We start from the raw sequence: 26,440 nt of genomic DNA, 5'->3' as shown, positions 1-26,440 counted from the left end.
GCTGAAGCTGTATATAGTAGTCCAATTATATGGTTGATGATTTTTCTATTCTTCTCTGTTGGATAAAAGTAGTTTTCACCAAACAGATTATCAAAGGAATTTCTCATCCTGCTTGTGATGTGATAACCGTGTTTGCTTTTTCAATAGAATCAGAGCAATTAAATGAAATTGTTTTGTCACAATTATTTGCAATTGTTTCTTTTATGATTTCAGGTTTAAGGTATAAAAATTGAAAACACATCTGCTCGAAATCAAGCAAGCAATGTAAATGTGTATAGAAATTATATTCCTTTTCTCTTTTTCATTTGCATTTAGTTTAACCTATCTACCGTATTTTTCGGAGTATAAGAGACACCTTTTTCCTCCCTAAAAGACACTAAAAATTTGGCTGGGTCTTATCCTTCACATGTAGCTTTTTTCTTGAAGCTCCCCCCCCCAGCCCTAACTAGGAGCTAATGATTTTCCTGGCTTCCTACTCCCTCCAAAGAAGGTTTTTCCAGCCCAAGTCTTTGCAGGATTGTTTTCATTCATACTCCCTCTGAAAAAAGGCTTTTTCACCCCTAACGCAGTGCTAACGATCTTTCTGGCTTATTATTTTATTTATTTATTTATTCGTTCATTCATTTGTCCAATACACAAATACATAGGAAGAAAAATAGACATGTAGTAATATTTATTTATTTATTTATTTATTAGTTGGACTTGTATGCCGCCCCTCTCCGAAGACTCGGGGCGGCTCACAACAAGTAAAACAGTCACAACAATGCAATTAATTAAAATATTTAACGATTTAAGAAAAACCCCATGTAATAGCAAACACACTCACAAGCATACCATGTATAAATTAACATGCCCAGGGGAGATGTTTAGTTTCCCCATGCCTGACGGCAAAGGTGGGTCTTAAGGAGTTTTCGGAAGGCAGGAAGAGTAGGGGCAGTTCTAATCTCCGGGGGGACTTGGTTCCAGAGAGCCGGTGCCGCCACAGAGAAGGCTCTTCCCCTGGGACCCGCCAACCGGCATTGTTTAGTTGACGGGACCCGGAGAAGGCCCACTCTGTGGGACCTAATCGGTCGCTGGGATTCGTGCGGCAGAAGGCGGTCTCGGAGATATTCTGGTCCGATGCCATGAAGGGCTTTAAAGGTCATAACCAACACTTTGAATTGTGACCGGAAATTGATCGGCAGCCAATGCAGACTGCGGAGTGATGGTGAGACATGGGCATACCTAGGTAAGCCCATGACTGCTCTCGCAGCTGCATTCTGCACGATCTGAAGTTCCGAATATATATAAGAGTAAAAGTGAACTTAGAGGAGAGGATATATGAAAGAAAGAAAATATATATGATAAGTGAGAGAAAGGAAAGACAATTGGACAGGGGATGAAAGGCACACCAGTGCACTTATGTACGCCCCTTATTGGCCTCTTAGGAACCTGGAATGGTCAATCGTGGAGAGTCTAAGGGAGAAATGTTGGGGGTTAGGGGTTGACACAATTGAGTCCAGTAATGAGTTCCACGCTTTGATAACTCGATTATTGAAATCATATTTTTTACAGTCAAGTTTGGAGCGGTTCTTATTAAGTTTGAATCTGTTGCGTGCTCTTGTGTTGTTGCGGTTGAAGCTGAAGTAGTCATTGACCGGTAGGACATTGCAGCATATGATCTTGTGGGCAATACTCAAATCGTGTTTTAGGCGCCGTAGTTCTAGGCTTTCTAGGCCCAGGATTGTTGGTCTATTTTCGTAGGGTATTCTGTTTCGAATGGAGGAGTGAAGGGCTCTTCTGGTGAAATATCTTTGGACATTTTCAAGGGTGTTGATGTCTGAGATGTGGTATGGGTTCCAGACAGATGAGCAGTAGTCTAGGATGGGTCTGGCAATAGTTTTGTAGGCTCTTGTGAGTAGTGTGAGATTGCCTGAGCAGAAGCTGCGTAGGATCAGGTTAACAACTCTAGAAGCTTTTTTGGCGATATTGTTGCAGTGGGCTTTAGCACTTAGGTCATTCGATATTAGTATTCCAAGGTCTTTTACGGAGTGTGGGTTGGCAGTGAGAGATTGTTTATTCAGTTCGTATGTGCGGTTTGGATTCTTTTTGCCGATGTGGAGGGTAGAACATTTGTTGGTTGATATTTGAAGTTGCCAGGCGTTAGACCAGTCTGAGACAAAGTCCAGGTCTTTTTGGAGAGTGAGTGTGTTGTCAGTGGTGTTGAAAAGTTTCACATCGTCGGCAAAAAGAACACAGTTGCTTTTGATATGGTCACAGAGGTCATTGATGTAGAGAATGAAGAGAGTAGGACCTAGTACGCTTCCCTGGGGAACGCCACTTATGACAGGGACGGGGTGGAGATGGCGCTACCAATTTTGACAATTTGTTGCCTGTTTGACAGGAATGCTTGCAGCATTTATTTTTTGTCCTACTCTCTCCAAAGCAGTTTTTTCTGCCCTAAGTTTTTGCAGGCTTGTTTTCATTCCTACTCCCTGTGAAAAAGTTTTTTTCAGTCCTAATCAGGGAATAAAATAATATGCTGAAGCTGAACAGACTAAGGACGCTAGCCAGATGAATACCTCCATATTTTCCTCCCACAATAGTAAGGTGCATCTTATACTCTGGTGCATCTTATACTCTGAAAAATACGGTATTACCTTTACCATTCCCAGTTAATGGCAGAGTGTAGGGTATCTTAATTCTTCACTAACATTTCACATTCTAGCAAGAGGTTTTACTTGAATTTTAATTTGAATAAATGCTAATAGAAACGTTCTTGAAATTTTATAGTTCTTTACCCGGTATACTATTGGGGCCTTTATTCTCATTAGGCTAAATTGAAATATAGAAGCTGCAAAACAAAGATAGGAAGGCACTTTCCACTAATTTAAGGCTACCAGCCTCTGAAGCAGTCATTTAGAAAATCCTCATGGATATAAATCTACATTAAGAATGGCTCCATTTCAGAAAGTAGAAAAGGGCATGATAGGATGACAGAAGAAACAGGATGGTAAATAGTTTTGGAATTTGTGCCTTCTATGCAAAGGGAGGGGAATTCTGGTGAAATACAAAAAAGATAAAATAATTGATTGGATTGCATGTGATTCCTGGTGACTGCACGGACTCTGAATAATTGAATAATTGGAAGTAGAGATTGTAAAGTGAACTAACTCATTGGCAGCTAATTGTAAAAAAAACTATATGCAAAAGGATTAATTGTCTCCATTGCTAAGTTTGTGCTGAGACATTACACAGTAGTTAAGAAAACAATTGCAAGGACTATAAATTCTCATGCTTTTAGGATCTTTACTGAACACCAGCTCAGATTTTAAAAAAAATACATTTTGTCTTTAAGTGTACACTCTGTAATGGTAATTATGTTGAACATTGGCCACTTCTGGAAATAAAGGAACAATTTAGATGGACCAGTGATATGTTTTTCCAATATATGCCTGCAAAGCAATTAGTACCTCTATTTTCTAGTTTGTGTGAGTGAAAGGGAGTAATTTATCACGCTCTATGAAAACATTACCCTGCAGATTGACAAATTGCAATAGGCCTATCTAGTTGCCACAAGTTATTGACACTATGGGTTAAAAAAAAGCTTATCATAAGAAAAATGATTATTCCTTTTAACCAGAGAGATTTTAGAATAGGACAGTGATGGTGAACTTTTTTTTTCTTGGGTGCCAAAAGAGTGTGTGCACATGCTATTTTGCATGTGTGAGTGCCCACACCCATAATTCAATGGCTGGGGAGGGTGAAAACAGTTTCCCCTGCCCCCCAGAGGTCCTCTGGAGGATGGAAATGGTCTGTTTCCCAACTTCTGGTGGGCCCAGTAGACTCGTGTTTCACCCACCCCAGGCTCCAAAGGCTTCCCTGGAGCCAGGTGAGGGTAAAATACCCCCATCCCCCCCCAGAGGCTCTCTGGAAGCCAGAAACACCCTCCCAGAGCCTCTGTGTGAGCCAAAAATCAGCTAGCCAGCACACAAATGCACATTGGAGCTGAACTAGGGCAACAGCTTGAGTGACAGCAGATATGGCTCTGTGTGCCACCTTTGGCACCTGTGCCATAAGTTCACCATCGCTGGAATAGAAAAACCATATATAACAGGAAGAAATACAGATAACAAAGCAAAGTTACATAAAGTTTAGGCAGTTTCAATTGTTTCATCATGACCGCCATTTTGACTATTTTAATTACACCTGTCAGACCTTTCGGCCAACATGATATTGTTACATTAATTAGCCTAGTGCCATTTGAGAAGCTCACGTGCAGAATGTGAATTTGGTAGATTCATCCTATTTATTCATAAGCAACTAATATTAAGACACATAGTTTTCAACTATTGGAAACAATTACGGTCATTATTGTTTCATGGGCTTTATCCTTTGGCTTAGAATGGATCTAGAGATGTTTCCAGTTATGTGATGCTATGTGATGGTACAGGAGTTCTTGGAGTTGAGGTCCACGTGCCTTTGTTCCCTATACCTATTTATATTTATATTTATAATATCATGACCAGTAGCTACTTGAATAAATGATCAGAAGTGATAGATCTCTAAATTTTAATCCTTTGGGGTTAGTGGAGAGTTTATTATTGTTAACGTTATCTTTCTGTTTTGCTTATGGACTTTCTATAGCCATCTTACTGTTGACAATAAGAAACTTGGAACCTAAATAGATTTTTGTTTTGTCCCAGCAGTATTTTCCTTATCTCTGTTAAAAACCCTTTGCAGAAAAAATGAAGCACTGGTTGTTGTTGTTTTAATGTATCTCGATCAGGGATATATTAGTGCAGAATTTGTCAGAAGGGTAAGATGTGATAGTTTTACAAGACAAAAAAAAAATAAGACAAGCAATAAATTGGTGATTTTAGAGTGGCAGATAAAATAACTCATGTAAACAACTTATTTATTAATAAAATTCTTCTCAGGCGATACTACTTTAGCCTGTATCTGAAGTATCCATAATTGAAACCTTTTTCCATGGAATTATTTCTTTTATTTATATGAATATATTTTGTACATGATTTTTGTTCATTCTACCTATGAAGAAATATGCTACCCTGTGATTTTCTCACCTGCAGTCTAATGGTACGATCTAAGAGCAATTGTATTATCTCAGTTATCTACTGTTTATGCATTGTGTTGCTATGGTCTTATTGCCTGAGAGTAAAAACTCTGAGAGTTTGTTTAAAACTCTAGTATCCCCGAGTATACTGTTGGTAAATGAGATTTGTTTGTTTTCCTTGACTTTATTTCTTCCTTCCACCTGGTTTGAATGTGTCAGCATGATGGTGATTCTACTGAACTGTGTTACACTTGGAATGTATCAACCTTGTGATGATATGGATTGCCTCTCCAACAGATGTAAAATTTTGCAAGTAAGTAGCTCCCTTTCTATAATGGCAATATATGACCCTCTGGTTCATATTTTGACATATATTCCATAACTATGTTATGTGAACTAGAGCCATCAGCAAAATCATGTAGAAATAAAGCCCATAACAAGCCAGCACTTTTTAAAATAAACTGTCAAAATGTCAAACTTGCGATTCTAGCTATTCATACATCTGCTTCTATGTTTCCCCATATAATGTTCATTCATTCCTTTTCAGTTTTTCCAAATGTGAATATCTATGTGTTATTTATTAGAGTTCCTGTGGATCCTGCTGATATATTGAGTATTGAGATAGCAAATAGCACTAAAGCTTGCTCACTTGTTTCATAAACAAAGACAAAAGAAATTTCTAAAAAGTATTCATTAAAAAGTGTTCTAAATGTTCAATGATCTAAAAAGATTATAAAACCATTTCTAAAACCCAATCAACCCACAATCAGACATAGAAATTATACAGTATATAAAAGAAAAGAGAAGTTTGTCAAGAATCATAAGGCAAAACACTTAATGATAGTCTGGCTGCAAATAAGCAATCAAATCATATTAGGAACCAATCAATATAAATTGTAAGGATACAAGCAGCAAAGTTACAGTGATACAGTCATTTGTGGGAGGAGATGAGTGATGGGAATTTGAGAAGATTAATAGTAGTGCAGACTTAGGGATATTTTGACGGTATTTAGGGAATTATTTGTTTAGCAGAGTGATGGCTTTTGGGGGGAAACTGTTCTTGTGCCTAGTTGTTCTGTGTGCAGTGCTCTATGGTATTGTTTTGAGGGTAGGAGTTGAAGCAGTTTGTATCCAGAATGTGAGATGTCTGTAAATATTTTCATAGTCCTCTCTTTGACTCAATATACAGGTCTTCAATAAAAGGCAGTTTGGTAGCAATTGTTTTTTCTGCCGTTCTGATTCTCCTCTGAAGTCTGTGTCTGCCTTCTTGGGTTGCAGAACCAAACCAGACAGTTATAGAGGTGCAGAAGACAGATTCAACAATCCCTCTGCAGAACTGTATCAGCAGCTCCTTGGGCAGTTTGAGCTTTCTGAGTTGGCGCAGAAATAACATTCTTTGTTGTGCTTTTTGGATGATGTTTTTGATGTTAGGTTTCCGATATTACTGAGTTGGAGTGGTTTGCTATGAATAATGGGGCGACATTCCTGTAAAGCAATGTGAATGAGATGAGAGATGCTTTTCTTTATGAAGTAAAGGCAACAATCGCCAAATCTTTACATAAGCTGTACACTCAGCCTGATGTCAGATTTGAGCCAAAGGCAAGACAATGAAATCCAAATGAATCCAGTCTTGTATTTGCTTATATTTAATGGAGATAAACTTGCCAAATTAAAGCTGCAGCCTTAAACCAGGAGACCCCGGCCCCCTGTCCGTGGGCTGGCAAAAGTCCCCAGTATGCCAGTAACTGGGCTGCACCAACAAGCAAAGCCCATCTGTTCCCATAAGTTTGGAGGCTGTTGTTCTAATGTACTTGAAATATAATCTATTATCCTCTTCCTTAACTAGGTCCCTTAACTAGGGACTCCTCATTCATTGGGACTTCAAAAGTCACTGAAGAAGTAGACATTATACAAGGGCTACCTGTAGACCAGCGATGGGTTGCTCCCGGTTTGGGCTGGTTCTTAGAACTGGTAGTGCCAGCAGAGCTCCACCCACCCACCTGTGATGCTCTGCCCATCCACCTAGGATGCTTCTGCACATGTGCAGAAGTGGTGTGCGCGTGCAAGTGCGCATGCAAACCAGTAGCAAAATTATTTACAACCCACCATTGCTGTAGTTTAATATGTTCTAAATGGCAAACATTGTTGGACTGAATTACAAACAAACAAACAAACAAACAAACAAACAAATAATAGAGTAAAACAAACAAAAATGTGCAAAGATTAGATCAGATAGCTAGAAAAAAACCCAAAGATCTCAACCTAGTCTATTATTTGTTAAGGGAGCAGGTAGACATTTCTAGAGAAAGTGTTCAGTGGAAGGATTGATGGACTTACTAGAATAGGCTTCTTTCTCTGTAAGCCATCTGCAACATCTTTGGGGTGGCGGTACTTGCAAAAGGGTCTTCAAACTTTATCTTAAACAATGTATTAGGATTATACTGAAAATACTGTTATTGTATTTCATATGTGACAGATTTAGTAGATAAATTATAGCCCGCGTGGACTACAATAAATCAAATCTGAGAGTCGATGGATTAAAGTAGAGAATCAGCTTTCAAACAAAGTTACTTTTATTATGAAAATAAGAAAATATAGCTAATGCCTATCAGAGGCATCTTCCCTGCGTGCTACATCATTGAAGACAAAGGAGAAAGAGAGTTTAAAATGGAGATTTTCAAGAAGGAGGAAATGATGCATGTATCATGTGGCAGGATTTTACATCATAATGAGGTGGAGCTTATACAATACACACTGTTAACTATTTAATTACTGAATGACTTAGAATGTCTCTGGGGCTGTAAATATTCAGCGTGACAATATGCCTATTCAAAATAATGGTTAAAATTAATTCAAATCTGCTTTTTCTAGGTGTTTGATGACTTCATTTTTATCTTCTTTGCTATGGAAATGGTGCTGAAGATGGTGGCCCTTGGGATATTTGGCAAGAAATGCTACCTTGGAGATACCTGGAACCGCCTGGATTTCTTCATTGTTATGGCTGGGTAGGTGTTTCTTTTCTTTCTGTTTAACCTTACAGAAATACACTAACAGACTAAGAGATATGGATTTGGTCACTGTCTCGAAACATAATTTGAATGTAATTGTAAGAATGATTCAATTCTGTCGTGTTAGAAATTTAAAAAATTAATTGAAAGCATGTCCTCCTACACTGAAAGGTCAAGAGGACTGCTAAGAAAACTTACTACAAAAATTAAAAAGTTCATCAGTACGTCATAGTATTTCAGCCAGTCTCGTAGTCATCTGTTGGGAAAGTTAATGGCTTTAATGACTTGGAAAGGATAGGCATTAAAGGCTGGTGAATGACAATGCAAGTTGGCTGTGGGAGGTTGCACTGCTATATTTCTCTAAGTAAAAAGCACTTGGAAACATCTTATAGCTTTAGAATCCCATATATTATATAAGTCCCCTTTGGGCATAATATGGCTACTTATTAGAATCTCCTGCGTTGCACATGAAATTGAATTAAAACATCCTAGTGAGTAGCTATTCAGTTTCTATTTTAATACTTTCATGGAAATAATGTCTACAATTTCCCTAATTGATTAGTATCGCTATCAAACAATTTTATCATTATGAAATTTTCCTCCTAATATTCAGCTAAAATACTTTCCTGAAATTTTACCACTCTGAAACAATGAACAGGTATTGAGCCCATTCTATTTGTGTTATGAGCTGCTAGGAAGCTAATTTAAGTATCAGCAGTTTTATCCAAGGATTTACAAAGGCTGTTGTCTGTTGTGGTTCAGCCTGGGACCCCTCCGGGAATGGCTGATTTGCTGTCGGTGTCCGGCTCAGAGGCTGAGGACCAGGAGGGGCAGACTGATGAAGAAGCTGAATCCCAGGCTGAAGATGAAGGACAGCCAGAGTTCCACCAGGGGGAGCTCTCCCCAGCAAGCAGCCTGGATTCCCTGGGGGAAGATGCTAGTGACTTCATAGATATGCGACAGAGGAGAGCTAACGAGAGAAGAACGCAATTGGCCAGATATTTCCAGCATTAGGGGTCGCAGCTGGGTTTGGGTGTGGTGCTTGGGAAAGGATAAAAGGCGGCCCCACCCTTCCTGGCTTGTGGAGTTTTATCTTGGAGATTCGTGAGACCTGTTTGTGAACTTTGGTGGCTACAATCCTGGTTTGTGCCTTGGACTCTTGAAACCTTGGGGGTGTGTGCCAGCAAGAAGCTTTTGGAATTGACTGGACATCAGGACCCTGTTGTAAAGTATTGTAACCTGTCTGCTGTGAAGACAGGTTTTCCTGTGTGCTTATTTTTTCCTGCTATAAATTACTTTTGGATTTTACCAGAGTGTCTGGCTGTTTTTCAGTGGGTGTGGAGGTCTGGGAAAACCCAGACAGAACATTGTCCAGGCTGAATCTTGTGATGCTTCATCTGACCAACTGGATGGTCCTTAGCCGATTGTACAAGACTTCCCTCTCCAACATTACTTTAAAGAGGCAGGGAGGAACTGAAAGGAAGATGCTTAGAAGTCCCCAAAAAACAACTTACCAGCATTTTGTGAACAATTTGAAAAGCCAAGGAGGTGATGTGAAATTGTGCCATTCTGGGAAAAACTAATCCTTAAATATATAAAAATCATTTAAGGAATATAATACCAGAAAGTAATGCACCACATTATTTTTCTCAGCCCACAGTAATGGTACAAATATGAAACTTTAGATACACATTATTTGAATTTACAATTGTATGTGTAAATTATGCGTTTCTTCAGACAGATAGCGTAGCTGCAGCAGTGTTTCAAAATGGCGTCTGTAAGTGATGTACGGTACAAGGCTCGCACAGAAAGTAATGCGCCACATTTTTTTCTTCAACAATTATTTATTGAACACAATGAAACTTCCCCACAAGAAAGAATCATGTTTCGTCTATACTCCCCATTTTTCCACGTAATCTCCATCCCGTTCTATGGCCTTCCTCCAACAAGACACAAGGGCATGTATGCCTTGTCGGTACTGCTCCTTGTTCTAGTCAGAAAGCCATTTCTACACTGTGCAAATCACCTCTTCCACACTTCCTTTGCTGATTGACAGCTTCAGTACCAACTGCCGAGTCGTTATGCATCAGTCCTTGTGAATGAGCACATCAGCAAGCTGTATCTTGTCAGGTGTGACAGCCATGGTTGGCCACCCCGAACACTGCAAATCGTGGAGCTCTGCCGAACTGTCTTCTAATGGCCTCACCCTCTGTGCCCAGTGACTAACCATACTTCAGCCGACTGCAGATTCTCCATAAACTGTACACAAATGTTTGTGAATGTTCTCAACAGTTTCTTTCTCCCCAGTGAGAAATTTAATGATGACATGCTACTTGTAATGTACATCACTTATAGATGCCATTTCAAAACACTGCGGCAGCTACACTATGTTGTGGTTCAGCCTGAGCCAGATCAAAGACCATCTGAGTCTCTGCTGGCTCCATGCCCGGGGGAGGCTGAGAGCGGAGAGGAGAGTTGTTTGCAGTCGGACAGTGCAGACAGCAGTCACGAAAGTTACGTTGATGAAAGGCCTGGGAGCCCTGGGGAAGGGCTATCTCCAGCAAGTAGCTTTGATTCTCTGGAGTCCCTGGATGACGACGCCCAAGCTATCATTAGTATGCGGCAGAGACGCATAGCTCAAAGGAGAAATCAACTGCGTAGATATTATCAGCATTGAATGAGGAACACCAGGGGGTTGGGTGTGATCCTCATTAGCAGGGAAGGGTTTATAAGGCATGAGAACCATTCTGGCAGCGTGGAGTGTTATCAAAGGGGAGTTGGTGTTATCTGCATTTTCTCTCAGCGTTTTTGTTCCTGGCTCGTGGCCCAGCAGCCTTGAAGACCGGTGGGAGGTGTGTGTCTGCTAGCTCAACAGCCTCGTCTGGCATCAAGGATCCTGCGTTTCTGTATGAACAATTGCCTTCGTGTATCTATTTGGAGTTCCAGTGTTTTCCTGATCTGTAAGGACATTTTCTGTTGGCTTCTTTTCTCTTTACCATTGTAAAACTGTGTTTGGATTCAACCGGTGTGTCTGGCTTATCTTTTGGGGTTGGTCATAGCTTCCGGAGTGACCCAGACAGAACACACTATCTTTCTGAAGAAACACAAAATTTATACATGGACTCCTGACAATTCAAATAATGTATATCTAAAGTTTTGCATTTGTATCATTACTGTAAGCTGAGGGGAAAAAATGTGGTGCATTTCCTTCTAGGTGACCCTCATAGTAACAATGGAAGGTAACAATCATATAATAAGAATCCCAAAGAAAAAACAGTTGGATATTGCCATCTTAAAGAATATCTGAAGATGCCAAAGATGTTCAGATGATGTTTCAAAAATGCAGGTGTGAGGAAGATTATGTAAACTTTCTGTTAGAATGTGGTTGGGCAGGCCCTTCTTGCTCCTTTGCATTTTTATTTCCTCTCAAGCAATATCCTCACAAATTTATAAAGTTTCGAGGACAAGTGAAAGGTACTTTTTGGGAGTGAATATTGCTTTACCCATTATTCTTTCTATGATATAATGTGACTCTACAGGGCAAACCATAGAATTATCTAGTGCTGTGATGGTAAACCTATGGCACGTGTGCCAGAGGTGGCACATGGAGCCATATCAGAGGGTACTCGAGACGTTACCCCATGTCAGCTCCAGCTAGCTGATTTTTGGCCTTGGAAAGGCCGTTCCACCTTCCGTACGCTTCACAGAGGCTTTCTGCACAGTGCGTTTTCTGAACTTCTGGTTTGCCCGTTGTGCTGTTTTTTGCACTCAGGGGCTTCAGGAAGCTTCCCTGAACCCTCTGGAGGGCAAAAAACAGCCCAACGGCAAATTGGAAGTATATTTTCAGAAATTCTGGATTGCCCATTTGCCCGTTTTTCAAAATTCCAGGCTTCAATGAGGTCTGTGCACATGAATGAGGACGGGGGAGGATTGTGGGGGTGCGCATGAGTGGGGGGAGGGAAGGAGTGTGGACATGTGTTTGTTGTAAGCCGCCCTGAATCCTTCAGGATTGGGCGGCATAGATGTATGTATGTTGTTCTGCTGGGCTCTCTGATAGGAGTCTCCCGAAAATTCAAGGGTACAAATTTCAGACACACACACATTTGAAAATTCAAAACAATGTTCTTTATCACAAAAGTCAAAGTAAACAAAGCACTCTTTTTGTATTGCAAAGAGCACACATCCCAAAACAACCAGGTAGTCTGTACAATTACCCATAAGCAGTCATTAAGTACTTAGCTAGCAGCTGTGAAGAAACTTCACACCCCTTCTTCTTCCAACGAAGTGACACACACACACACACACACACACACACACACACGTTGCTCTGCTTTGGTTTCCAAGGCGTGAAAAAACAACAAAGTCCAGACAAAACAAGATTCCTGATGATCTCCGATCAGATATTCTTCCACAACGGCCAAACCCACATGCTGCTATTTATAGCAGCAGCCCTAATTACTGGAGCCCCACCCAAACACAGGTGGCCTCCCTTATTTCCTGTAATATGTTCTTACTTGGTCTCTTCTACCCATAATTCTGCGCTTGCGTGGGTCCAAAACATCATCATCTGAATCAACGGAAGATAAGGGAGATTGACTGCCTGTGCTGTGTGCCAAGCCCTCCTCTGCCGAGTCACTCCCACCTTTTTCTTCGTCCGAGGAAACTAAACTCTGAACTGATTCTGTCGGCAATAACACAGGCCTGTGACATGTCGAATTTCCCCCTGCATCCACTTCCCCATTCCCTGGGGCAGGAGCTAGGCCAGAGCCAACCACAACAGTATGTATATATGTACTGTATGTATGTATGTATGTATGTATGTATGTATGTATGTATGTATGAATGAATGAATAAATAAATAAATAAATAAAAATTAAATAAATAAATAAAATAAACAGACAGACAGACAACTAACAGATCTAGTGGTTCAATCCCTCTTCCCAATAACCATTTTCTTTAGTAAAAAGCACTGACTAAAGTTTTCCCCATAATATCACAATATCACGAGGGTGTTAATGTCTATTGAAGATGATTTGATTGAAGTAACACTGCTCTATTATGCCAGTACTTCTCAAATAGTGGGGCGCGCCACATTAGGGGGGCACAGAGTGATGCCAGGAGGGCATGTGCGACCCCAGGGAACATGCATGATTCCTCCAGACGGGGAATGTTTTCCCAGTTGCACACTGCTCCAAGCCCAGAAGAGAAGGCGGCCAGGTGGGATGGGGCAGGTGCGTTGGTTCTGGTTATTCTTGGTGGATGCCACAGTAGCCATGAACATTTTAGTGAATCTCCTGCTGGACCAGGAAGAGAATCCTCTGCAGCTGGGCAAAAGTTTAGAATGGCACCCTAAAGCTTCCTTCCACACATCTGCTGTGTGTGCATAGCAGAGGTAGCACTTATGGACCAGGCCAGCGACCCCAAAACATCGGCTTGATTAAGCTGGCCTCGCCCCATGTCAAAAGGGGGCTTTAACCACAGTAGCTTATGCCTGCCTAACCGAAAACAAGCTCCGCTGAGTTCAATGTGACTTGCTCCCAGGTAAGTGGGTAGGGCAGCCTTTCCCAGCCAATAGTTTGCTTGCATCTTATAATAAGTAAAATAATAAATATGAACACTAAAATTCTATTGGGGCCCAGATTGGAGAATTGGGTGGGGAGGAGGGGAGGAGGAAATATTTACTTCTTCCTAGGGGGGTGTAACAGAAAATAATTAAGAAGCCTTTTGTTATGCCAAAAGATAGTGTAAGATGCAATGGAGAATATAGTTACTTGCTGTGATTACAAACTTAAATGTCTATTAATGCATCTCCGGGTCCCGTCGACTAAACAATGTCAGTTGGCGGGCCCCAGGGGAAGAGCCTTCTCTGTGGTGGCCCCGGCCCTCTGGAACCAACTCCCCCCCAGGAATTAGAACTGCCCCCACCCTCCCTGTCTTTCGTAAACAACTCAAGACTCATTTATACCGCCAGGCATGGGGGAGTTGAGATAGCTCTTCCCCCTAGCCCATTACAAGTTATGCATGGTATGTTTGTGTGTATGTTTGGTTTTATAATAAGGGTTTTTAGTTGTTTTTTATTATTGGATTGTACATGTTGTGTTTATTATTGTTGTTAGCCGCCCCGAGTCTGCAGAGAGGGGCGGCATACAAATCCAATAAATTATTATTATTATTATTATTATTATTATTATTATTATTATTATTTATTATTATTATTGTTGTTGTTATTATTATTATTATTATTAAATTTGTGTTTGTCTTTTTTCACATCCAATCACATTGATGACCTATATTCAAGCTTCTCATCAACTTACATATTATTATTATTATTTTTAAAAACAATTATACCCTTGTGCAGGGGTAGGTAAAGTTGGCTCTTCTATGACTTGTGGACTCCAACTCCCAGAATTCTTGAGCCAATCATGCTAGCTCAGGAATTCTGGGAGTTGCAGTCCACTTGTCATAGAAGAGCCAACTTTTCCTACCACTGTGCATTTGATGGGGGCCCAGATTGTTGGGGGCAATATGCTGACTCTGTAAACCGCTTAGAAAGGGCTGTAGCAGTTGAGGATGGAATAGCTAAAGGGGTATTGGCGCAGGTATGGGCTGGGAAAAAGAAGCCTATAGCGTTTTTATCCAAATTAATGGATAATGTTGTAAGGGGGTGGCCTAGGTGTATACAATGAAGCAGTATATGCACTATGAAGCAGTATATACTATAAGTCTAAATGCTATTGCTATTACTATTTCTTCTCCTACATGAATAGCTCTTTATCTGTCTCCATACAATTCCATTTTTCTTTTGAGCCCACTTTCCTAATCTATCAAAATAATTCTTATTATTGTCTTTCAGTACATATTAATAACCACTCAACGTAATTCTGTATCATCAGCAAATCTGATGAGTAGTTGGTACAAAGCATAGAAACAGAACGGAGTTTTCATGATCATTTCAGTACTGTTTCATTTTACAGAGTTTGGGCATTAAGGGCATCTTTTTATTAAAAGCAAAAGCATTGTGATTCTGTCTTTACTTTCCGATGGCCCATCTAAGCACACCTAGGGGACAAGGTGACATTTAAGTGCCTTAACCACCAAGTTGCTGTATTAAAGCTGCAGTAGTCGCTTCCTCTGTCCCTCTGCAAATTGAGTGAAGGGCACATAGGGATTTGCAAGCTAAATATCTAATTGCATTATCACAGTTTACATTTGTAGCCAATATTTTACAGAATGGGGTCATTATACAATGAACGTTTGCCCTGCAAATTCTTTTTCTCAGTAAATAATCATTTATCATTTTTAATTGTAATGTATAACTAGCAATGGGTTTTATCTGAAATTTATAACTAGCAATGGTTCAAGCTTAATTAAGTAGAAAACAGTTCTGTAAAATGGTGTTTTCTATAGCAAAGAATAGCAATACCATTTCTTTGTATTCATTCCATTAAGTCGGTGCAGAATTGTCATTTGGCTTGTTTTAGATCAGTGTAAATCCTTTATTGCCATCTACAAGTTTTTATTGTTGTCATTGTTTAATGCAGCCGGAATGCTTACTGCTGGCCAAATTTAAATGTCATACAATCTAATTAATTATCTTGCTCAAATTAGACTCTTTTCACTTTGAAAAAATGTGCCAGATCTAACTCTGAATTCTGTCATTTGTTATGTCAATATATATTTATATCAGATTAAACAATAGAAAATTATTCAGTTACAAAAAGGGGCATAAAGGGATATCATGTCTTCCTTTCATCACAGAACACCCATAACTCCAAAACAGGAATTCCGTTTCCGATCATTCAAATCTAAGAGAATCTCATCAAATTAAAAATAATAATAATAATAATAATAATAATAATAATAATAATGCAGTGAAAGTGATGTGCTGGTGTCTGGAGACTGTTGGGGTCTGGATGGGTGTCAACAGACTCAAACTCAACCCTGATAAGATGGAGCGGCTGTGGGTTTTGCCTCCCAAGGACAATGCCATCTGTCCGTCCATCACCCTGGGGGGGGAATCATTAACCCCCTCAGAGAGAGTCCACAACTTGGGTGTCCTCCTCGATCCACAGCTCACATTAGAGAAACATCTTTCAGCTGTGGCGAGGGGGGCGTTTGCCCAGGTCTGCTTGGTGCACCAGTTGCGACCCTATTTGGACCGGGGGTCACTGCTCACAGTCATTCATGCCCTCATCACCTCGAGGCTGGACTACTGTAACGCTCTCTACATGGGGCTACCTTTGAAAAGTGTTCGGAAACTTCAGATCGTGCAGAATGCAGCTGCGAGAGCTATCACGGGCTTTTCTAAATATGCCCATGTTACTCCAACACTCCACAGTCTGCATTGGTTGCCAATCGGTTTCCGGTCACAATTCAAAGTGTTGGTTATGACCTATAAAGCCCTTCATGGCATCAGACAAGAATATCTCCGGGACCGTCTTCTGCCGCATGAATCCCAGCGACCAGTTAGGTTTTTAAAAAATTACTTTTAATATTAGATTTGTTTATATTGTCTTTTTTACTGTTGTTAGCCGCCCCGAGTCTGCGGAGAGGGGCAGCATACAAACGAACAAACGAATGAATAAATAAATATTTATTTATTTATTTATTTATTTATTCATTCATTCATTCATTCATTCATTCATTCATTTATTTATTTATTAGATTTGTATGCTGCCCCTCTCCGAAGACTCGGGGCGGCTCACAACATAACAATAAGACAATACAATATGTATTTTGGGGGGACAGGGGGGATTGGAAACAATGCATAGCTCAAATCAAGCTGAGAGAAAAGGCAGTTACAAGGGGCATATTTATTTGCGGATTTTCTGGGGAAATGTTATTACTATTGTAACAATGTAGTATGCTGCCCTTCAAAACATAGTTTATAACACAACAGATTTACTGAGGAAGTTACTCAAAAGATAACTCACACGTAATACTCTCAGTGTAACACTCAAGGTAAAATTTATATATTGTTTAAAACGTTCACAATCGAGTTTAGTATCTTCGAGAATTGCCAAGCAAATTTATAGGTATGGGCACACCAATACTTGACCCACTTTCCAGAACATAACTTGTTTCTTATGCCAGTTGGAATATAAAAGTGTATACTCTATTCCAGTGTTTCCCAACCTTGGCAACTTGAAGATATCTGGACTTCGCTGGCTGGGGAATTCTGGGAGTTGAAGTCCTAATATCTTCAAGTTGCCAAGGTTGGGAAACACTGCTCTATTCATTGCAAACAAAAAAGACCATAAGGAAACAAAGAAGATAAAAAATGCTTGTTATTCAGTGCACTGATCTGGTGAATTAGCAGTAATCTATTTTACCATACTATAGATTTCATTCCCTTCTCTCTCCCTCCTCTTTCTCGTTCTTAATCCCAACATTAATCCATTGGTGAGGGTGCCTATCTTAATTTTACCTACCACTAAAGCCTCTGGAATATCTATAGTTTGGTGAAGGTTTTATCAAACATTGTTACTCATATATATTACTTAGAGGTTACTGTTATTATTTTTTATTTATTTATTTATTTATTTATTTATTTATTTATTTATTTATTTATTTATTTATTTATTTATTTTGTCCAATACACAATGAGGGTTTTAGTGGGTATACAGTATATCAATATACACATAGTAAAATACATGATGAAGGTTATAGAGGAGATACTCATAGTAAAATATATCTAAGAAATAATAGAAAAGAAGATATAGGAATAGAACATATCAATGAAAGAATAGAAGAAGAGATATAGGAATAGAAGAAAGGTATAGGAGATATAGGAGAGCAATAGGACAGAGGACGGAAGGCACTCTAGTGCACTTGTACTCGCCCCTTACTGACCTCTTAGGAATCTGGATAGGTCAACCGTAGATAATCTAAGGGTAAAGTGTTGGGGGTTTGGGGATGACACTATGGAGTCCGGTAATGAGTTCCACGCTTCGACAACTCGGTTACTGAAGTCATATTTTCTACAGTCAAGTTTGGAGCGGTTAATATTAAGTTTAAATCTGTTGTGTGCTCTTGTGTTGTTGTGGTTGATTATATTCCCCAATTCTGGATTTATAAGACAAGGTAAAATGACAATAGTGCCATATGATAGTAGGTACACCTATTTTGTTTACTCAAGTATATTTCTTCCCGCATCTTCCCCCTATTTGCAAATTCCAAGAATTACAATTTTCCTTAATTCCACCATCTGCTTCTTGCCCTCTTCACCTTCACTTCCCTGGCAATTTAGTTGTTTCTGGAGGAAGACTCCACTGTCACTAAAAATGTACAGTTGCCATAGCAATGAAAATTGTCATCACTATATCTTTATTCCCTCCTCTCCTTCCCAGATTAAGAAGTGACTTTTAAAATAAAAGGCCACAAATCAATATTTTTCTTCTTTGCTGTCTCCCTTAAGAAATCAGACACTTCCCAAAACAAAAGCGTATCTTTTGCTGGGCTAAATAAAACAGTGAAGCACACAAAGAAGCAATATCTTTTCTCCGCTGAATTCCCATTTCTTTACCATCTCTCAGGTTAGATTAGACAGCAGGTGGCCAGGTGGTTCGTATTTGGCAGCTGCTGTTGCAGAACAAGACCATTCTCCATTTCAATTGTTTGCTGCAAGGATATTCACAAGGCAGGTATGTTAAAAGAAAAAGAAATCAAGATGGCAGCTGTAATGGTGCCAATAAAACTCTGCCTATTTTTTTTATACATTTAGAGTATTTTATTTATTTAAGGCAGTGTTTTTCAACCAGTGTGCCGCAAGACATGGTCAGGTGTGCCGCGAAGCTCAGAGAGAGAAAGAAAACAAGAGAAAGAAAGAAAGAGAAAGAGAGAAAGAAAACAAGAGAGAAAGCAAGCAAGAGAGAGAAAGCAAGCAAGAGAGAGAGCAAGAAAGAAAGAAAGAGAGAGAAAGAAAGCAAGCAAGAGAGAAAGAGAACAAGAGAGAAAGCAAGAGAGAGAAAGAGAGAGAGAAAGAAAGCAAGAGAGAGAGAAAGACATAGAGGGAAGTAGGGAGGGAGAGAGAAGGAGCAAAAAAGAGGAAAGAAGGAAGAGAGTAAGAAAGAGGATGGAGAGAGAGAGAAAAAAGAGGGAGAGAAAGAGGGAGAGAGAAATAGAGTGAAAGGGAGGAAGAGAGAGAATTTTTTTGTCCAAACTTTTTTTTAGCCCCCCCCCCCCTCCTCAATGTGCCCCATGGTTTTGTAAATGTAAAAAATGTGCCACGGCTCAAAAAAGGTTGAAAATCATTGATTTAAGGGATGATTTACTTATTAAAAATGTTTGACCAGTCACACACTTCCGTCAAGGTGACTCTAGCAGGCTTATAGAAAATGCAAAAAAAAAAAAATCAATACAAAAACACAATACAGAAAACAATACAGAAAGCAATGAGCAATCATGAAACAATAAAACAATATAATAGAGATAAAGATAAACAACACCATTATGTAAATGATGGTCACAGCCCAAAGGCCTTGGGAAAAAGTCACGTCTTGACAACCTTACTGAAAGTCAGCAGATTAAGTGCCAACCATTTGTCATATCTCTCATTCCATATTTCCTCTTTGTCCTCATTCCTGGAAATGTGACTTAGGCGGTGATATCAAGCTTAGTTAGCGGTATTGGTTCACCAAGATATTTTCACAAAAGCTTCAGCATCCAAGGATCTCGAATTTGCATACTCAGCAAAGGGGTATAAATACCCCTGTCCTGAAGACATCAAAAGATTTTCTATGATGAGTAGTGTTGCGTGAACCGAACCCGCACAATTTGGGTCCGTACTGAATTTTGTGGTGTTCAGCATGCCGGACCCGAACCCGAATTTTTTTTAAAATTCGTGATTTAGTTCGGCGTTTGTGCCGAACACCGTGAAAGCCACCGCCCGGCTGTCATCTGCTGAGAAGAGGAGGAGGAGCCGGGCGCCGGTGGCAGCGGAAGAAGGCGAAACCTGGGGAGCTGTCAGCCAGTCGGGAGGCTGGGAGGGAGGCACGAAAGGAGCTGGGGAATCCCTCCCACGAAGAGATTCCAGGGGCGGAGCTTTGATGTCACGTATATCGGCAGGTAGCTAAGGACGCCAAAGTGATCACTTCCTGGATTCCATGGAATTCAGGAAGTGATCACTTTAGCGTCCTTAGCAACCTGCCGGTATACGTGATGTCAAAGCTCTGCCCCCGGAAACTCTTCGTGGGAGGGATTCCCCAGCTCCTTCAAAGGGAGGTCTTTTCATGTAAAAAAAAATATTTTTACAAAAAAGAACACCGCAGCGGCGCTGCATGCAAAGGGAGGTCTTTTCATGTAAAAATAAGAGTTTTTATTTTCATGTGAAAGGACTTCCCTTTGCTTGCAGTGCTGCTGCAGCATCCTTTTTTGTAAAAATATTTTTTTTTTACATGAAAAGACCTCTCTTTGAAGGAACTGGGGAATCCCTCCCACGAAGAGATTCCAGGGGTGGAGCTTTGGCGCCACAAACCGTTCGGCTTCAGCCGAATTTTGCACGAAGTTCATCTGAACTTGCCAAACCCGAACACTGTTGGTTTTGCCCATCACTAATGATGAGACTTAAAAATGGACAGAATTTCAATTGCACAATTGTGGCTGCCATCTTGGCTTCTTTTTCCCTGTATACTGTGAACACCCCTGATTTGGCATATGTTTTCTTGCAAATAGAGTTGTCCCTCCCCCCCACCAAGAACTGACTCACATTAGAGTGTACTTGCTGAACCAATTTTAACTTAAGTAGCTTCTTTTCACAAAGTAGTTTAGAAGTAAGACTTCAACATTTAAGATTAAGTGTGCTAAATTGCTTGTCAGTTTTGTAATGGTAGGTCTGTGATTAAGGGGACGAGGAAAGTGAGAAAGTCACTGCTTTGAAAAAGCATATGACTGCTTCGGTTTCTTTTCCATCTGACCTCATCTGGCTTGCTGCTTACATCTGTTCTCCCATCGTGGTTATTAGCATTTATCTGGAATTTTAGATTCTGAAGCTTAATACTAGAGCATTATTATGCTTCTTCTCTATAAATGCTAATAGAATATTATTTATTTATTTATTATTTATTTATTAATCAGATTTGTATGCCGCCCCCTCCGCAGACTTGGGGCGGCTCACAGCAATAATAATACAATATAAACAAATCTAATATTTAAGTTAATTTAAAACCCCAATTTAAAAACCAATCATACATACTAGCATACCATGCATAAATTTTATAAGCCTAGGGGGAGAGAAAAGTATCAATTCCCCCATGCCTGATGACAGAGGTGGGTTTTAAGGAGCTTGCGAAAGGCTAGGAAGGTGGGGGCAACTCTGATATCCGGGGGGAGTTGGTTCCAAAGGGTCGGGGCCACCACAGAGAAGGCTCTTCCCCTGGGTCCCACCAAACGACATTGTTTAGTTGACGGGACCCGGAGAAGGCCAACTCTGTGGGACCTAACTGGTCGCTGGGATTCGTGCGGCAGAAGGCGGTCCCGGAGATATTCTGGTCCGGTGCCAATAGAATAGAATGGAATTTTTATTGGCCAAGTGTGATTGGACACACAAGGAATTTGTTTTGGTGCATATGTTATCAACGTAAATAAAAGAAAAAGATACATTTGTTAAGAATCATGTGGTACAACACTTAATGATTGTCATAGGGGTCAAATAAGCAATGAAGAAACAATCAATATTAATAAAAATCTTAGGATACAAGCAACAAGTTACAGTCATACATTCCTAAGTGGGAGGAAAAGGATGATAGGAATGCTGAGAAAAACTAGTAGAATAGAAGTGCAGATTTAGTAAAAGGTCTGACAGTGTTGAGGGAATTATTTGTTTAGCAGAGTGATGGCGTTCGGAAAAAAACTGTTCTTGTGTCTAGTTATCTTGGTGTGCAGTGCTCTGTAGTGACGTTTTGAGGGTAGGAGTTGAAACAGTTTGTGTTCAGGATGTGAGGGGTCAGTAAATGTTTTTCCCGCCCTCTTTTTGATTCGTGCAGTATACAGGTCCTCAATGGAAGGCAGGTTGACAGCAATTATTTTTTCTGCAGTTCTGATTCTCCACTGAAGTCTGTGTCGGTATTGTTGAATTACAGAACCAAACCAGACAGTTATAGAGGTGCAGATGACAGACTCAATTATTCCTCTGTAGAAATCATTGAGTCTGTCATCTGCACCTCTATAATTGTCTGGTTTGATGCTGCAACTCAACATTGTATGTAGATGAGTTGGTGGAATCAACGGCTGAAAGGAAGGTGGGGGTAGTTAAAAGATATGCCAGTCTAGACTCTGTAGATGCGAGGAAGCATAGAAGGTCAAACACTTAGATCTATATTTGGTTTTCCCAGGGGAAAACAGGCAGTCTTGTGTACAGTGGAGTCAACAGTAATGGAACCTCTTGACCTAAGTCCCAAAGCCACCTCTTAGCTCTTGGCAAAGTGGCAAATTAAAATCCCAGGCATAGTACAAGATAACGTATAGCAGGGCCAATATGGAATTTACACTATCCTCAGTGAATTGTCAATGATCACTGTGCATAACTTGAATCCAGAGGAACATCACTTAAAGATCATACTCAATTTCTTACCTTCTTTGCTTCAGTGAGCATATGGCTGCCTCACTGAGCATAAGAGAAAAAATAAAATCTGAATATTTATTCTATCATCTGTGTCATAAGAGCCAATTTAGGAAAATTTAGAATAGGGATACTCATTAACTTTGAAAATGACTTTCTAATCTTTGTTAAATTGTTTCCAGTTCTTCAAACACAATAACAATTAAATTCCAAAAACAACACATTTTTAATTGCAAATCATATTTCAAATCATATTCCTAAGTGAATGTTAAAAGCAAGAAATTTTCGCTACCCCTTTGTACAGCAAAACTGCAGATTTGAATGCTATTTTTTAATTACTTAATGGGGTTAATTAAGACAAGAACATTTCCTACATAAGATAAGCTAGAAGCTAGTTTTCATGAACAATAGATGTAACATACCTATTTCTAGGCTGAACCATTTCAAATTACAGAAGGAAGGTCATATTGTGGATTTTTTTCATGCTGAAAAGAAACTTAAATTAAAGAGAATTATTTTAAGCTTCTTTTTTAAAGCTCATTTTTTTCCTCCCAAGTAATATGGAAGGAATGAAGGAAGATTGGTCATATGAGTTCGCAACATAGAAACATGAGTACCACATTATCCCTTTTTGGCATAAGCAAAAATATGTAAGAAATAAAAAAAAATGAAAGCCATGAGGTCAGGAAAGAAAAATACAGATTATTCCAACCTTATTCACTATACTACTCCATAACTTTCTATACTTGTACATCATCCTTCCATTGAATCATGCTTTAATTCTTTCATCTTTTTTTGGAGGATTTCATCAGTTCTGTTCCACCATGTTTTTCTAAGTCCTCCTCTTCTTCAACCATTCATTCTTTTTTCATATATTGTTTTACAATTTGATCCTGATTCATTCAGTTTGCATGATTAAACAATGGTTATGTATTGATCACTTACTCATACCGATTCAATTATACCCATTCATTCCTGAGCCTATATCAAATACTCAATTTTCATTCCATTCAATTTACTTTTATATTTTTATTGACAAATGCAACTCTTACAAAGTAAGAGAAACCCAACAGCACTCATATGGAACATTGGAAGACAATGACAAAAAAAATAGTCACAGCCACATAATAAGCCGTGATGGTGCAGTGGTTAGAGTGCTGCACTGCAGGCCGCTGAAGCTGACTGTAGATTTGAAGGTCAGCGGTTCAAATCTCATCACCCGCTCAAGGTTGACTCAGCCTTCCATCCATCCAAGGTGGGTAAAATGAGGACCCAGATTGTGGGGGCAATACACTGGCTCTGTGAAAAAGTGCTATTGCTAACATGTTGTAAGCCGCCCTGAGTCTAAGGAGAAGGGCGGCATAAAAATTGAATAAATAAATAAATAAATAAATGAATGAATGAATGAATGAATGAATGAATGAATGAATGAATGAATGAATGAAGGAAGAAAGAAAGAAAGAAAGAAAGAAAGAAAGAAAGAAAGAAAGAAAGAAAGAAAGAAAGAAAGCTAACTGTAGTTCAGCAGTTCAAATATCACTACCAGCTCAAAATTGACTCAGTCTTCCATCTTTCCAAGGTGGGTAAAATATTATCCATGGTTGACCTCTCCAGATTCCTAAGAGGTCAGTAAGGGGCGTACAAAAGCGCACTAGAGTGCCTTCCATCCCCTGTCCTATAGTCTCTCCTATTACCTTATATTTCTTCTCTATTATATCCTATAACCTTCATTGTGTATTATTGTGCATTGGACAAAATAAATAAATAAAATATGTTGATTCTGTAAACCACTTAGAGAGCGCTGTAAAAGCACTATGGAGCAGTATATGTTTGAATGGTATTGCTATAATTGAAACCATATTGGTTTGTGCATGTTTGCAATGTCTACATGTGTGCAAAAGATGTGGAGCTTCAATTCCATATTTATCACCACCATTTTTACTTTTCTGATACTTCCTACAGACCCCCTACTCCAGAAGCCTGCTCATATAAACAGGTAGTTTTACTTTTTCAAAAACTTTTTGCAACAGACCACATGCCACCCACACTAATATTTGCATATATTAAAAGATCCTCATTTATTTTATCATATTCCATACATATTTCATCAAGGTGCACAAATTCATTCAGTTGCTGTAGGCTTTTTTGCCTTTTATGCATTACTTGCAATTATTCACTCTACTTCCCCTGTCAGTCCTTGGTCTTTGAAACTGTATATTGATTTTCAGATTCAGTGCATATGCATAACATTCCATGCAACTTATTTGGATTCTCAGTCAACATAATCTACATAAGTAGATACATAAATATCTGTGCATTGTTATTCAATAGGTATTGTATTATCACACATGCTTTTTATCCACTGTACAGTGTACCATTATTATTACATTCAGTTATTACACAGCAACTTCTTATTTGTACAGAACATAACATATTCACTTTGTTATAAACTTTCCCAACCTTCAACAAACATACAATTAAATTCCTTTCTTATATTCACACATTTCTCAATAATCTGTTGAAGAGCAAAAGTCTGATCTGAATAGACATTACTTGCGTCCTGCACTGCAACTCTCAGTCTTTGCTCTATTTTTATAAATGAGGCCTAGATTTAAATTACTACTTCTCCTATCTTAGGCTGGCATTACTTATCATTGTTGAGACACAGAAATTCTTCTAATAAACACAAATCTTACATGAAAATTGAAATACAATGGTATTGTGGCATGAAATTCATATACCAAAGATATCCATATTGGAGATATTATATAAATATTTTAATCACACTTCAAAAATACTGGCCAATAATCAGTGACAAATAGTAAGCTATGCTGTTCTGCTAGGCTCTCTGATAGGAGCCTCCCAAAAATTCAAGGGTACAAATTTCAGACACACACACGTTTGAAAATTCAAAACAATGTTCTTTATCACAAAATTCAAAATAAACTAAGCACTCTTTTTGTATTGCAAAGAGCACTCTTCCCAAAACAACCGGGTAGTCTGTACAATTTCCCTAAGTACTTAGCTAGCTGCTGTGAAGAAACATCACACCTCTTCTTCTTCCAATCAAGTGAGACACACACACACACACGTTGCTCTGCTTTGGTTTCAAAGGCATGAAAAAGCAACAAAGTCCAGCAACACAAGATTCCTGACGAACTCCGATCAGATATTCTTCCACAACGGCCAAACCCACATGCTGCTATTTATAGCAGCAGCCCTAATTACTGGAACCCCACCCAAACACAGGTGGCCTCCCTTATTTCCTATAATATGTTCTTATTTGGTCTCTTCTACGCATAATTCTGTGCTTGCGTGGGTCCAACATGTCATCATCTGAAGCTATAGAAGATAAGGAAGATTGACTGCCTTGGCTGTGTGCCAAGCCCTCCTCTGCTGAGTCACTCCCACCTTCTTCTTCGTCCAAGGAAACTAAATTCTGAACTGATTCTGTCGGCAATAACACAGGCTTGTGACATGTTGAATTTTCCCCTGCATCCACCTCCCCATTCCCTGGGGCAGGAGCTGGGCCAGTGCCAACCACAACATATGTGTGGCTCAAAGAGAAACTAGAAATAAGGAGAAACTTCCTTTCTTTTAATTTGATTAATTGTGATAACAATTAATCAATGGAATTGCTTCCTTCCAGACAACGTAGGTGCTTCATCACCGAAGGTTTTTGAGAAGGGATTGGACCACGATTTGTCTGGAATGGGATAGGATTTCCTGATTGAGCAGGGGGTTGGACTAGAAGACCTCCATGATCCCTTCTAACTCTCTTATACTGCTGCTCCAATCCATGCACTCCTGAAGAGATGC

The 26,440-nt window shown here is 39.5% G+C and overlaps 1 protein-coding gene across 1 annotated transcript in view; it reads left to right on the top strand.

Annotated features, from left to right (window-relative positions):
- Positions 1-26,440, top strand: part of CACNA1I (calcium voltage-gated channel subunit alpha1 I) — a 495,583-nt gene that overhangs the window by 250,591 nt on the left and 218,552 nt on the right. The window contains exons 3-4 of the mRNA XM_070754808.1: positions 5,258-5,369; positions 7,928-8,061. Coding sequence (XP_070610909.1) covers positions 5,258-5,369; positions 7,928-8,061 — 246 coding nt within the window. The remainder of the gene's footprint in view (positions 1-5,257; positions 5,370-7,927; positions 8,062-26,440) is intronic.

Source organism: Erythrolamprus reginae, chromosome 6 (genome assembly GCF_031021105.1).
Source record: "Erythrolamprus reginae isolate rEryReg1 chromosome 6, rEryReg1.hap1, whole genome shotgun sequence".
In the NCBI taxonomy this organism is placed as follows: domain Eukaryota; kingdom Metazoa; phylum Chordata; class Lepidosauria; order Squamata; family Dipsadidae; genus Erythrolamprus; species Erythrolamprus reginae.
The sequence above is the reverse complement of the archived record's forward strand: the minus strand, read 5'-3'. Positions and strand labels throughout refer to the sequence as shown.